Source organism: Nannobrachium achirus (assembly GCF_963921795.1).
Source record: "Nannobrachium achirus genome assembly, chromosome: 3".
NCBI lineage: Eukaryota > Metazoa > Chordata > Actinopteri > Myctophiformes > Myctophidae > Nannobrachium > Nannobrachium achirus.
Window position 1 is genome coordinate 73,907,049 of NC_137812.1, and position 15,000 is coordinate 73,922,048.

Sequence of the window (15,000 nt, forward strand, 5' to 3'; positions counted from 1 at the left end):
TCAGTCTTGGAATTTTTTAGGCTTTAACCCCTGTGTAGGCCTATATCATTATAATTTGTTTTTGTTGGTGTGTGTGTGTGTGTGTGTGTGTGTGTGTGTGTGTGTGTGTGTGTGTGTGTGTGTGTGTGTGTGTGTGTGTGTGTGTGTGTGTGTGTGTGTGTGTGTATATCTTATAATGGGTGTTTGTTATGTTTCCATAGCGACTAGCATCAGTAGGTCTGGATGCTAAGAACACTGTGTGTGTGTGTGTGTGTGTGTGTGTGTATCTTATAATGAGTGTTTGTTATGTTTCCATAGCGATTAGCATCAGTAGGCCTGGATGCTAAGAACACAGTGTGTGTGTTTGTATGTGTGTATATATTATAATGAGTGTTTGTTATGTTTCCATAGCGATTAGCATCAGTAGGCCTGGATGCTAAGAACACAGTGTGTGTCTGTATGTGTGTATATATTATAATGAGTGTTTGTTATGTTTCCATAGCGATTAGCATCGGTAGGCCTTGATGCTAAGAACACTGTGTGTGTTTGGGACTGGAGCCGAGGACGAGCCCTCGCCATGGCAACAGGACACTCTGACAGAGTCAGTACCAATATTTATATCTAATTATAATAACATATAGATTCATATATTGTATATAGATTACAGGACACTCTGACAGAGTCAGTACCAATATTCATATCTAATTATAATTAAATATAGATTAATATATTGTATATAGATTATAGGACACTCTGACAGAGTCAGTACCAATATTTATATCTAATTATAATTAAATATAGATTAATATATTGTATATAGATTACAGGACACTCTGACAGAGTCAGTACCAATATTCATATCTAATTATAATAACATATAGATTAATGTATTGTATATAGATTTCAGGGCATATTTCACTTTCAAAGAAACGTTTGGTAATTGTGTCGTCTAATCAGGCTTTTGTGAACACCCTGGACAGATTTTAAATTGCTTGATTCAGTATTTAGATGTTTAATATTCATTCCATCAGACACATTTTATCAGACCCTATACAAACAAACCCATTGTAACTTCAAACTCCATTTTAACCATGATAGATTCATTGAAAACACCTGTTCTTTTTTCTGGTGCCTCCTGACACCCTCCTATTATGTTTTTGTTGTTGCTTTTTCGGATAACCCTTTTCATTTATTTGTAATCATTTTGGGGGGAAATGAAAAGAATGTAATACAATAAAAAATGATTCAAAATAAATGAAAAAAAAAAAAAAAAGTTATTGAAAAACACGGCCAGCTCATGTATGAGAGGGCGTCAGAATATCTTTGATATATCTAAGGTAGTTGGTGAGTCTATAGTCTTGTCTTTACACAGATCTTTGATATTTGCTGGGATCCTGTCCAGGCCAGCCGATTGGTCAGCTGTGGTGTCAAACACATCAAGGTAAGACCCGCCCACTGATGGCTGACTGACAGCAGTCTAACATAATTTGACCACAAACCTTAATCTAAACACACATTTAAACAACCGGATGAACATACATTTAATCACAGCCTTTAAAGCACCGACTGTAAATAATATATAATACTTTATACTCTTAAAGGACAGTAAGAGATAGTTGTGTAAATAATATATAATAATTTATACTCTTAAAGGACAGTAAGAGATAGTTGTGTAAATAATATATAATACTTTATACTCTTAAAGGACAGTAAGAGATAGTTGTGTAAATAATATATAATACTTTATACTCTTAAAGGACAGTAAGAGATAGTTGTGTAAATAATATATAATACTTTATACTCTTAAAGGACAGTAAGAGATAGTTGTGTAAATAATATATAATAATGTATACTCTTAAAGGACAGTAAGAGATAGTTGTGTAAATCTTCATTCCCTCAAACACTCACCATCTGACCTCACTCCAAGACGGAAAATAGCAAGACAAAGCAATTCCGCCTTACTTCCCGTATCTGTGTGACGTGGACACCTTTTTAGGAGACGGGGGACGGGGGGGGAGTGGGACTGAGTTACCAGGCCCCTTAGCGGAGGGGCCTTAATTATTAGCTATTGGCTATTTTTGAAAAGTCGTGAAAATATGTACAAATCTTTGAATATATGTATTTTTTAAGCCAACATTTGTAACTCAAATTTTGGTAATTTGGTAATTTGAGTTACACTTGGTGCCGCGCTGTGAGCTTGTATATCTGCTATTTTTCAGTAGTTAAAGCCCCGGGGCCCCACAGTGAATCCTTGTACCCAGGGCCCAGAATGTGGTGCCACCCCTGACTTCAGTCAGTGAGAGTTCAGGGATCAGGGAGGACATCAGTCCAGAGGGGCATATCTTACGCTTCGCCACCTTGCCATGCCTAAGGTGTTTTGCCATTTATTCGCAATTTCACAAACACACAACGACCTGTGGCTATTTTCACAATTTCAAAATGTTTTCCTAATAATAATAAAAAATGACTAAGGGGGTAAGGCAAGATGGGGCTAATTTCTGCTGAGCAGCGAGCTGGGCATGTTACGACTGATTAGAATAGATTTGATTCACAGTAGAAATAGAAATGATTACTCAGGGCGGATTCACACTGCGGTCTCGAGACCGGTCTCGAGGCTACTTGGCAGATGTTTAAACCGGTTTTGACAGTGTGAAGCGTGCGGTCTTCCTCAGAAACGGATAGCCTCGAAACCACCTCAAGAGGTAGTCTCGAGACTGCATTGTGCGACCTCGAGACCAGTGAGCCGCAGTGTGAAGCAACCGGCCTCAAAAACGGTATTGATGTTGAACGTGACCTCATATAATGTCGACGAGTCAGCCGTCGGCACAAATAAACACTGGGTAACAGTTGTCGACATGGCCATGGGATCAGCGACTTCATCTCACAGAGAGATTGCTTGCTTGTAGGACTGTCTTCTAAAATTCGTTTATATGTTTTATATCACCAGTTAGCCTACTACTGTGGTGCGCTGGACTGGTGTCATGTACTTCCAATTGGGAGAAGTAGCAATTGGCGAACAGTTATTTATTGTCTCGCACCAGCGCACTGAGGCAGGGGTGAAAGTGAGACGGGACGGCCAGAACCGGCGCTCCGTTAAAACATTCGGAACACGGGACTGTAATCTAGGCTGACCTAGGATCAGATTCAGGTCCGTTATTAGCCGCGAGTCAGCGACATGAAGTATGGCTGTAACTGTGAGATGATGGTTATGCTGCTCTGGGATCAGATTTACAGCGGGAGGGGGGGGGGCTTGGTGCGTGCGTGCATGCATGTGTGTGCGCTGTCGCCCGTCGGGAAAGAAAAGCAGAAAGAGAAAGCACTAGCCTACAAGTTAAACCATGAACTGTTAAACCATGAAAACAAACCGAAAATGACTTACCGCTGTTGATAGAAAATAGCCTAAAAGTATTCCTTTATCCCTGACTTTTGTTTCGATGTTATAGATTCCTTGGCACTGCTTGTGCACTGCTGTGCCTGCTTGACGTGCCATTAATGTGAATATTAAGCCACAAGCGTTTCAGCCATGTTGATTATTAAATAATTAAAATAATAACGTGCGCTGCGCTGCATGTCTCGCTCATCATTCTGCACGTTTATGCGCCTGGAAAATAGCAGATCTACAAGCTCACAACGCGTCGCGGATGCAAGGTCAGTGTGAGCTTGTAGATCTGCGACACAGGTCAATTGATATGCAAATAGGCTTGTTTGTCTTGTCGAGGTGTGGGGGGTGCGAGACCCAAGACCACTGCAACAATGTTCCACACTGCGCTGTCGCGCGTCATTGAATTGTTACACCAACTTTCGTGCCTGAATTTATTGGCAACCACCATCAGCAATGTCGCATAGTTGATGACACTATGTGCATACCGCCACCTATAGGACCGGGCTGTATAGTGCTAGTGATCTCCAGGGAGGCCAGAAGGTCTGCCAATGTGAATGCTGGCCAGCGTGAACCAGCAACCGGTTTCAGAATCAGTTCTAATCAAACGGATTGCAGTGTGAATCCGCCCTTAGATTCACAGTAGAGGGCACATTTACACCACTGCAGCGCCAAACCCAATCTGCAGATCTACAAGCTCCAAACTAATTAACAACTCAAGGGGAGAGCAGAGACGAGTGGATGGTTATCAGGTGTTTGAGAGAGGAAGCATTGTGACTCTCACCAAGCACTGTGCCAAGCATTCACAGTGGTGGAAAAAGTACTCAAATGTTTTATACTTAAGTAAATACTAGTATTTATACTAGTATCAATGCTGCAATGCAGAAATACTCTGTTAGGCTGCACCCACACCCAGGTGGAATCCCCGTTCCGCCAATGTATTTCAATGAGAATGGAGCGTTTTCATGCCAGCAGAGGATTTCTGCTAAAATAAACGCTCCATTCTACCACTTTTTGTGGTCACATGTTCAAATACTGGATTCTGATTGGCTTAAAACAGTGGTAAATCAGTCAACAACCTTGAGTTGGCTCATGGACCCCGCCCAATGAAACAATTAATGATTGTAACTAAAGATCCTTGCAAGTTACAACTGTGTTTTCTTTCATTTATATGGTAAAAGTGGTAGAAAAATAATTTACCATTCGAGGTTGTGGGTGGGGTTGTTTGGTAAATCAGCCAACAACCCACTCCTCTTATCGTAAATGGCTTACTTCTCATTGAAATGCACTGGTGAAATCGGGAATCCACTCCCATAGGTACTTTGGTGTGGCTTCAGCCTTACAAGTTAAAATGTACTTGAGTAAAAGTACAAAAGTATTGGCATAAAAATATACTTAGAGTACCACAGGGTAGGAATTTCATGAAGGCCATGGTCATCGTTGCCCCTCAGTTTGACCTTGTGCCCCTCAAACCAATGGCATGACCTGAGGCCACAGTGGCCTTAATACCCCAGCTGACTGGACCATTTTCACCTCTTTCTTTCTTGTCAATATGTAGACAGTAGACACCAGTGTCTCTTTCTTGCTATGTAGACACCTTAGACATCTTAGACATCTTAAATCCCCTGAGTCCCCATCTTTAAACCAATCCAGTGACTTTGATTGGTGCAGGGCTGAGCATGGATCAGATTGTAAATGCTATCATTGATCTATTTCACTGCAGAGGTTATCATCCTTTAAATTCAACAAATTCTTTCAATGGACTTAAATCTTGTTTTATTTGATGGCCTTCCTGCCCTGGCATTTGGCCTTTGTGCCCTCAAAGAATGGACAACACCAAAGGCCAAGTGGCCTTGCCCCTAAAATGATGAAATTCCAGGCCTGCTTAAAGTACCAAAAGTAAAAGTACGAAATGTTTGAAAATAGCCGATGTACAAGCTCACAACGCGCCGCACGCTTGTAAATTGGCTATTTTCAAATAGCCTAGCTGTGCTAATCATAAAGCTGAGTCCCCCGAGATTTTAGTTAAAAATGTTTTTTTCAAAAACAGCAGATCTATACATTCATAGCTTGTAGATCTGCTGTTTTGGATAGTTAAAGCATAAAATAATGGTTAAAGTGGTTCCAGGTCTTGTTTTTCTTTTTGTAGACAATGTAGAAAATTTAAAATTGATTACAAAGATTAAAAAAAAAAAAAAAGTCTGTCTGTTTCTACATAGTTCTGGTGGTCGTCATGGGAACGCTCTGACCTGTCTCTCTTGTAGTTCTGACCTCTAAGTCTCTGTCTCTCCTGTAGTTCTGGTCTCTGTGGGAACGCTCTGACCCCTAAGTCTCTGTGTCTCCTGTAGTTCTGGTCTCTGTGTGGGAATGCTCTGACCCCTAAGTCTCTGTGTCTCCTGTAGTTCTGGTCGTTGTGTGGGAACGCTCTGACCCCTAAGTCTCTGTGTCTCCTGTAGTTCTGGTCTCTGTGTGGGAATGCTCTGACCTCTAAGTATCTGTGTCTCTTGTAGTTCTGACCTCTAAGTCTCTGTCTCTCCTGTAGTTCTGGTCTCTGTGTGGGAACGCTCTGACCTCTAAGTCTCTGTCTCTCCTGTAGTTCTGGTCTCTGTGTGGGAATGCTCTGACCTCTAAGTCTCTGTCTCTCCTGTAGTTCTGGTCTCTGTGTGGGAACGCTCTGACCTCTAAGTATCTGTCTCTCTCCTGTAGTTCTGGTCTCTGTGTGGGAATGCTCTGACCCCTAAGTCTCTGTGTCTCCTGTAGTTCTGGTCTCTGTGTGGGAATGCTCTGACCCCTAAGTCTCTGTGTCTCCTGTAGTTCTGGTCGTTGTGTGGGAACGCTCTGACCCCTAAGCCTCTGTGTCTCCTGTAGTTCTGGTCTCTGTGTGGGAATGCTCTGACCCCTAAGTCTCTGTGTCTCCTGTAGTTCTGGTCTCTGTGTGGGAATGCTCTGACCTCTAAGTCTCTGTGTCTCTTGTAGTTCTGACCTCTAAGTCTCTGTCTCTCCTGTAGTTCTGGTCTCTGTGTGGGAATGCTCTGACCTCTAAGTCTCTGTCTCTCCTGTAGTTCTGGTCTCTGTGTGGGAACGCTCTGACCTCTAAGTATCTGTCTCTCTCCTGTAGTTCTGGTCTCTGTGTGGGAATGCTCTGACCCCTAAGTCTCTGTGTCTCCTGTAGTTCTGGTCTCTGTGTGGGAATGCTCTGACCTCTAAGTCTCTGTGTCTCCTGTAGTTCTGGTCTCTGTGTGGGAATGCTCTGACCTCTAAGTCTCTGTCTCTCCTGTAGTTCTGGTCTCTGTGTGGGAACGCTCTGACCCCTATGTCTCTGTGTCTCCTGTAGTTCTGGTCTCTGTGTGGGAACGCTCTGACCCCTAAGTCTCTGTGTCTCCTGTAGTTCTGGTCGTTGTGTGGGAACGCTCTGACCCCTAAGTCTCTGTGTCTCCTGTAGTTCTGGTCTCTGTGTGGGAATGCTCTGACCTCTAAGTATCTGTGTCTCTTGTAGTTCTGACCTCTAAGTCTCTGTCTCTCCTGTAGTTCTGGTCTCTGTGTGGGAACGCTCTGACCTCTAAGTCTCTGTCTCTCCTGTAGTTCTGGTCTCTGTGTGGGAATGCTCTGACCTCTAAGTCTCTGTCTCTCCTGTAGTTCTGGTCTCTGTGTGGGAACGCTCTGACCTCTAAGTATCTGTCTCTCTCCTGTAGTTCTGGTCTCTGTGTGGGAATGCTCTGACCCCTAAGTCTCTGTGTCTCCTGTAGTTCTGGTCTCTGTGTGGGAATGCTCTGACCCCTAAGTCTCTGTGTCTCCTGTAGTTCTGGTCGTTGTGTGGGAACGCTCTGACCCCTAAGCGGGGGGTGTTTGGGAAGACGGGGGACCTCCAGACCATCCTGTGTGTGTCCACGGCCAAGGAGGAGCTGACTTACAGCGGAGCTCTGAATGGAGACATCTATGTGTGGAGAGGACCCAACCTGGTCAGGACCATCCAGGCTGCACATGGGGTCAGTCACCACACACACACACACACACACACACACACACACACACACACACACACACACACACACACACACACACACACACACACACACACACCTGGTCAGGACCATCCAGGGCTGGTTAGCAGAGCTGCTCACTGGCCTGGGCCTGGATGGTAGGTGTTCTCCACTTGGCTGAATAGCCGAGCTGCTCCAGAGGCCTGGGCCTGGCTTTGCTTGTATCTAGCTGGCCTGGATAGCTGGGCATCCACCCGGGGCCAAGGCCTAGCTAGTGGTGGTTGGTCTAATGGTAGCCGACCTGCAGCACGTTCTCCCTTCAATCAGCAGTTTCACTTTTGGTTACAAATGTAAAGGAGAGGGGGCACGGTGGCGCAGTGGTTAGCGCTTCGCCTCACAGCTAGAAGGTCCTGGGTTCGATTCCCCTGGGGGACCTGTGGGCGCTGGCGGCGTGTTCCTCCCTCCGCGTCATCAGTGCCCACACCCTAGGTGGGGTTGGCGATAGGGCCTTTCTGTGTGGAGTTTGCATGTTCTCCCCGTGTCTCCTAGGGTTGATACCCTCACAAAAACACGCATGTAATCCTGGTCTCAATAATGCCTCCCCTGGCCAGCCGGGGCGCCTGATGGAGGGGAAAGGAACTGGTCGGAATAACAGGTTTGGACGCGCTACGTCCAAACCAGGGAAATCTCCACTGTCGGGTGAAAAGAAGCAACTTGGGCTCCTCATGCACTGAAGGAAGCATGAGGTCAGTCCGTTGTCTCCCCAGGCACGGCAGAGGGAGAGCAGAGCCAAGGATTACATAGGCAATTGGCACTGGGTGAAAAAATGGGTTACAAAAATAAAAAAACAAATGTAAAGGAGAATAACTATATAAAGTACCTGAAGTCCACAGGTAACCTTTTGGTTACTGAGATACCAAGGATTCCTTACATTTTAAGACAGAAATATCCACAGCTTTTTCACAGCACCTCAGCACTGTCAGCCATCTTCAAGCCATCTTTTCATACATAACACTAACCTAATCTTTAGGCAGGTATCTTCCCCATGCATTCGTGTGAGGAAGGCTTCATGTGGTGTAGCATAATGTTGTGATGTTATGTTTAACTGTATTTAGGCAGGAATCCTCTCCATGCATTGGTGCGAGGAAGGCTTCATGTGGTACAGTATGTTGTAATGTTATGTTTAACTGTATTCAGGCAGGTATCTTCTCCATGCATTCGTGTGAGGAAGGCTTCATGTGGTGTGGTATAATGTTGTAATGTTATGTTTAACTGTATTTAGGCAGGTATCTTCTCCATGCATTCGTGCGAGGAAGGCTTCGCCACCGGGGGCAGAGATGGGTGTGTCAGGCTGTGGGACGTCGACTTTAAACCAATCACCAAGATCGACCTGAGAGAGGCGGAGCAAGGTTATAAAGGTACCTTACACGGTTTTCTTTTTAAAGACTACCCTACATGTGTGAACTACTAAAAGAGTAAGTAAAACTAGACTAAAACTAACATTTCAGAGTGATAGATTGATCGAAGACATTATTAGAGGTTTTCGTAGGTAAAGGTACAGTTTCATGAGTACAGTTCACTGGTACAAGGTCAACTAAAAGGATAAGCCCAAGAACTCCTATGACTTGTTTCAATTGAGATCCTTTTTTATAAAACTTGTATAACATTGAATGACAGAGAGATAGAACACAGTACTATGCACAGAGTGCCGTTTTAAAGGAAGATAGGGATTTACACTCCTTTAACACATATGGTGCCAACCCCGAGTTTCCCGAGTTTGTATACCACCGCTGTGCCAACCCCGAGTTTCCCGAGTTTGGGCCGTTTTAGAAGAACTTTTTTATTATTTTATTTTTCAAAAAGTTTTTTTTCAAAAATGTTTTTTGGACCTCCAGAAATGTGTTAGGCATGATCGCGATCGCGAAATTGCATGTTTAACCCCCATACCAACCCATTCTTTCAAACATGGCAGCCATGTTTGTTTACATCTGAAGAAAACATAATGGCTGATAAATCATGAATGCCTGAACGGATTTCCAAGCGGATTTTTTTGTTTGAAAGCTGTGAACAGTGTGCACACACGTGGTGCATCATCTAGGCATGGGCGTGCACGATCCGTGCACTATAAATTACATGGAAGTCTATGGAGACCATGGCATCGCGGGACATTGAAGAGAAAAAATCATGGCACCAAAAAAGTTAACACCCGGATGACTGAAAAAAAAATCACTTCCACTCTGACTGCATGTATGTATCAGTCAAATTGACAGGTAAATTCTCACCCTTTTTGCCCAGGAGAGCAACACCTCCTCCCCTGCTGCCAGCGGGGGTTCTCTGATAAATGCAGTTAGAGTGGTATAATCGTATATTATTTCATACTTAGGAAACATTTCTGAAGGAAAAAAAAATAGAACATATGTCTTGAATATTTAGGAAAAGTCATGGAAGGGGAAATTTCTGAGACCGTCACGGCGAGAGTTATTGCACTTTGCGATCTTGAAATCGTATTATCAAAATTATTTTGATAATACGACGACCCCTGCCCCCCCCCCACCCCTCTCTGTCTCAGGTCTGTCCATCAGGTCAGTGTGCTGGAAGGCTGACCGGGTGCTAGCGGGGACCCAGGACAGTGAGATCTTTGAGGTGATGGTCAGAGAGAGGGACAAACCCGTCCTGCTGATGCAGGGTCACAGCGAGGGAGAGCTGTGGGCTCTGGACGTCCACCCTAAGCAGGCCGTGGCCGTGACGGGCAGCGATGACCGATCTGTCAGGTAAATACATACACATCAGTCTTGGCCTTATATGGATTCTGTTAGTGTGGTATGTGTTGCCAATGTGGCCTCCATATATGGGCATTCCCATATGAAGTCTTGTTAGATATGGGCTTAATATTGATGACATCAGGGATCTCCATGCATGGGCTTAAAAGGGATTTGTGTTAGTATGACATCACAGTGAATCTTGGCCAGGTGTAACATGGAGGAAGCAGTGTGTAGTTCTCAGTGTGTATCTTATGTAATGGGTGTTTATGCAGGTTATGGAGTCTTCCAGACCACACCCTCTTGGCCAGGTGTAACATGGAGGAAGCAGTGTGTAGTTCTTATTGTGTATTATGTTATAATGGGTGTTTATGCAGGTTATGGAGCCTACCAGACCATACTCTCTTGGCCAGGTGTAACATGGAGGAAGCAGTCAGAAGCGTTTCCTTCAACAACGATGGATCTCAACTGGCTCTGGGAATGAAGGACGGGTCCTTTACTGTACTGAGAGTCAGGTATTTATACTCTGTTACTATTAAAATACTCTATTTTTTGGTGGGCACGGTGGCGCAGTGGTTAGCGCTTCGCCTCACAGCTAAAAGGTCCTGGGTTCGATTCCCGCCGGGGGACACTGTGGGCGCTGGCGGCGTGTTCCTCCCTCCGCATGCGTCATCAGCGCCCACACCCTAGGTGGGGTCGGCGATAGGGCCTTTCTGTGTGGAGTTTGCATGTTCTCCCCGTGTCTCCTAGGGTTGATACCCTCACAAAAAAACATGCAAGTAATCCTGGTCTCAATAACGCCTCCCCCTGGCCAGCCGGGGCGCCTGATGGAGGGGAAAGGAACTGGTTGGAATAACGTGTTCCTTCCACGCGCTACGTCCAAACCAGGGAAAAAAAAGTACACCATCATGACATCACAGATCACATGACCTCACAACCAGATTTGGGGGGAACTTTTTTCTTATTTCCACACAACACCTCTGAGGTATATTAATTAATTACATCGTTCAATGTTGAAAATGAGCATTTGATGAAAAGTGATGACTCATCACTAAACCATAGTTTTGTGGGTCTGTTTTTAGCCCAAGGAATGTTTTTCGTGCAACACAAATGCTTGCAATGGATTCAGGATCATGGAAAAAAGAAAACAACCTAGTTAGACCCCTCACATGCTACTTGAAGCAGCTGTCAAAAATTCCCCTAGGGGATTTTGAATTTCAAACTTTGTTAGATGTGTTACTAGACAATCTACAAACACATTGGTGAAGAAATGTCTTGGTAAAGAATGTATTCACATATTTTATTAACTGGTAGCGTGCCCACACTTATTCAACATTTAATCGGCAGGTGCCCATGGCAACCCGCCGTTTTACCTACCTTTGAGGCCCTTCTGGCAAAAAAGTAATCAGAGTAAATGTAATCCAAGCATGTCCTGTTTATCACGATAATATTTTCTTTCAGTCGGGACCGTTTTTAAACAATCGCGGGCCACAGGGCTTTTGTAACGGCCGGTAGAGAAGGCAGCGTTTTGAACATGAAGGTGATTTAAAAGCTAGATTAGGGGAAAAAAAAATCGCTTTTCTGCCCAAGCGTGCATGCATGTCTATGAGGGAGACAGCACTTCCCGGTCACGTGATCTCGCGCTGCATTTCGGGAAATGAAGTGTTTTTCGTCACCACGGTAGCCTGGTACAGTAGCTACAGTCACCACGGTAGCCTGGTACAGTAGCTACAGTCACCACGGTAGCCTGGTACAGTAGCTACAGTCACCACGGTAGCCTGGTACAGTAGCTACAGTCACCACGGTAGCCTGGTACAGTAGCTACAGTCACCACGGTAGCCTGGTACAGTAGCTACAGTCACCACGGTAGCCTGGTACAGTAGCTACAGTCACCACGGTAGCCTGGTACAGTAGCTACAGTCACCACGGTAGCCTGGTACAGTAGCTACAGTATAGTTTACTGTACAATGCGTCAAACGCGTCAAAGGGCACCCGTAACAATCAAAGAGATTGCTGCGTTAACACGTCATGGACCTCTAAAGAGTTACTATCCTCTGACTATCTACCTGTCTGTCTACCTGTCTGTCTGTCTACCTGTCTGTCTACCTGTCTGTCTGTCTGTCTGTCTGTCTACCTGTCTGTCTGGCTGTCTGTCTGTGTGTCTGTCTGTCTGTCTGTCTGTCTGTCTGTCTGTCTGTCTGTCTACCTGTCTGTCTACCTGTCTGTCTGTCTATCTGTCTGTCTGTCTGTCTGTCTGTCTGTCTGTCTGTCTGTCTGTCTGTCTGTCTGTCTGTCTACCTGTCTGTCTGTCTACCTGTCTGTCTGTCTACCTGTCTGTCTGTCTGTCTGTCTGTCTGTCTGTCTGGCTGTCTGTCTGTCTGTCTGTCTGTCTGTCTGTCTGTCTGTCTGTCTGTCTGTCTGTTTGTGTGTCTGTCTGTCCTCACAGGGACATGACAGAGGTGGTTCACATCAAGGACAGGAAGGAAGTCATCCATGAACTGAAGTTCTCTCCTGACGGCTCCTTCCTGGCGGTGGGGTCTAACGATGGTCTGGTGGATGTTTACGCTGTGGGACAGAGGTAGGAATATACTGTATCTACTATCTATCTGTACATATTATTCATATATTATGTATAGATCTATCTGTACATATTAATATATTATGTATTATAGATCTATCAGTACATATTAATATCAGTGGGGTCTAACGATGGCCTGGTGGACGTTTACGCTGTAGGACAGAGGTATGAAACAGATTCAAATCTACAGTCATGGAGTGTACTACACTGTGGGCCCTATTTTCCTCCATCCCCTAAACCTCTTTGCCTTTTTTTACTATTTTGAAAAACAGTTTTAAATATTTCAAATAGCTGATCTACAAGCTCACAACGTGTCAATGTAGATCGGCTGTTTGAAGTGTTTACTTTATTTTTGTATTTCTTTTTCTTCAAAATAGTAAAAAAAAAAGTAAAGAAGTTTAGGGTTTAGCATGGAGGAAAATAGGGCCCTATTATCTATGAATCTGGGATGTGACTGAGCGCACAGACCAGCCAACAGACACCCACTCAGGACTCCTGAATCTCTGCTCTCCACACCCTGCTCTGACTCTGGAGCTCTCCATACAGAACAGCAGTACTGACTCCACAGTCAGTACTGCCGTATGGGACCGAAACATGGGCACAACGGGAAAGGGTTAATAAGAATATGAATTGAATCATTCATATTTAATAAATGGGAATTAACCATACATGTGTAATTGTTCCACCTATTAATTTGAATGACTTTATGAATATTTTAAAAATAATGTATCTAACGTGTACAAGAAGTTCGGAGAATGTAATCGCGCCTCCTCTTTATATCAACAAAGTTAATTATTAATATTTTATCATATTTGATCTTCCAGGTATAAGAAGGTTGGAGAATGTAATCGCGCCTCCTCTTTGTATCAATGAAGTTAATTAATATTGTATCATATTTGATCTTCCAGATATAAGAAGGTGGGAGAATGTAATCGCTCCTCATCATTCATAACTCATCTGGATTGGTCGGTTGACAGCCGGTTCCTGCAGACCAATGACGGAGCAGGAGAGAGACTCTTCTATAGGATGCCAGGTAACATGTATAATGATACTATTTATTACAATGATTCTGATTGGTCAACCGTTGAAATCAGCGGTGTGTTATTTCTTGATAACAGACCACTCAGCTCTATAACAGAACGATGTCTAATCAAGAACACCTGCTGCACTCAGGCTGCACTGTGTGGATTCAGTGCTGTATCCAACATGTCAGCCATGTAAACAACTTTGACCGACACTTAATGATAACGTTAATGATGACGTTGCCAGAAATGCTGGTCCCTGATTGGGCTACGGGTTTAAACACACACCTCTACCGACCAACCTAGTCAAGTATCTCATCACCATGTCAAACACAAGCATAATAATCAATACTACTAACACAACCTGATATTGCAGAGCCAAACAAAAGTGTCACTTTGACAGACCCTGACCTCTGAACTGTTGACCTTATGACCTTTCAGCAGGGAAGCAGCTCTCCAAGGAGGAGGCCAAGGGGATCCACTGGATGAGCTGGACCGGGGTCCTGGGGTCAGAGGTCAACGGGATCTGGTCCAAATACTCCACCTCCACCGACGTCAACTCTGTGGACGCAAACTACAGCAGCGCCGTGTTGGTGACGGGGGACGACTATGGACTGGTCAAGTTATACAGGTTCCCCTGTCTCAAGAAAGGTAGGATATATGATATATACTGTATGTATACTGTACATATTATTATTATTATATAATATATCTGTGTTGGTGACTGGAGACGACTATGGACTGGTCAAACTGTACCGCTTCCCCTGTCTCAAGAAAGGTAGGATATAAGATATATACTGTATGTATACTGTACACATTATTATTATTATTATTATTATATAATATATCTGTGTTGGTGACTGGAGACGACTATGGACTGGTCAAGTTATACAGGTTCCCCTGTCTCAAGAAAGGTGCGATAATAATATATATTGTCCAGATATCAATATCTGCCGATATTTGCTGTTTGCGGACAATATTGGTATCTGGAAATAACGCTGACATATTAACCAATGGCAGTAGCCGTTATTTATCTTTTGTAGATAAGCATACATTTTATGCTGGCTATGTTCGAGGGTTGGATATACTCTACCACTTCCCTGAAGATAGGTATGATAATAATACATACTGTATGTCTCTTTAAAGGGGCCCCACCAAGAATTTCACATTTTTGGTCTTCCCAGTGTCTCTTCCAGAAAACCCAATTCATTAACTCTCAGCCTTTCCTTTCATTTCAGTGATTTTCTGAATGGGGTGTCTGAACGGTACTCTTTTGACTCTTCGGACCCATTCTATGTCACAG

General features: G+C 44.0%; 1 protein-coding gene across 1 annotated transcript in view; it reads left to right on the forward strand.

The window, feature by feature from the left end:
• The window catches only part of LOC308282503 (echinoderm microtubule-associated protein-like 6), a gene marked incomplete at its 5' end in the record, with an annotated part of 77,416 nt that overhangs the window by 6,697 nt on the left and 55,719 nt on the right, over positions 1 to 15,000 (forward strand). The window contains 10 exons of the mRNA XM_080722867.1: positions 482 to 580; positions 1,352 to 1,420; positions 7,159 to 7,344; positions 8,621 to 8,756; positions 9,908 to 10,109; positions 10,475 to 10,612; positions 12,544 to 12,675; positions 13,584 to 13,708; positions 14,139 to 14,284; positions 14,412 to 14,475. Of these exons, the coding sequence (XP_080578993.1) occupies positions 482 to 580; positions 1,352 to 1,420; positions 7,159 to 7,344; positions 8,621 to 8,756; positions 9,908 to 10,109; positions 10,475 to 10,612; positions 12,544 to 12,675; positions 13,584 to 13,708; positions 14,139 to 14,284; positions 14,412 to 14,475 (1,297 nt within the window). The remainder of the gene's footprint in view (positions 1 to 481; positions 581 to 1,351; positions 1,421 to 7,158; positions 7,345 to 8,620; positions 8,757 to 9,907; positions 10,110 to 10,474; positions 10,613 to 12,543; positions 12,676 to 13,583; positions 13,709 to 14,138; positions 14,285 to 14,411; positions 14,476 to 15,000) is intronic.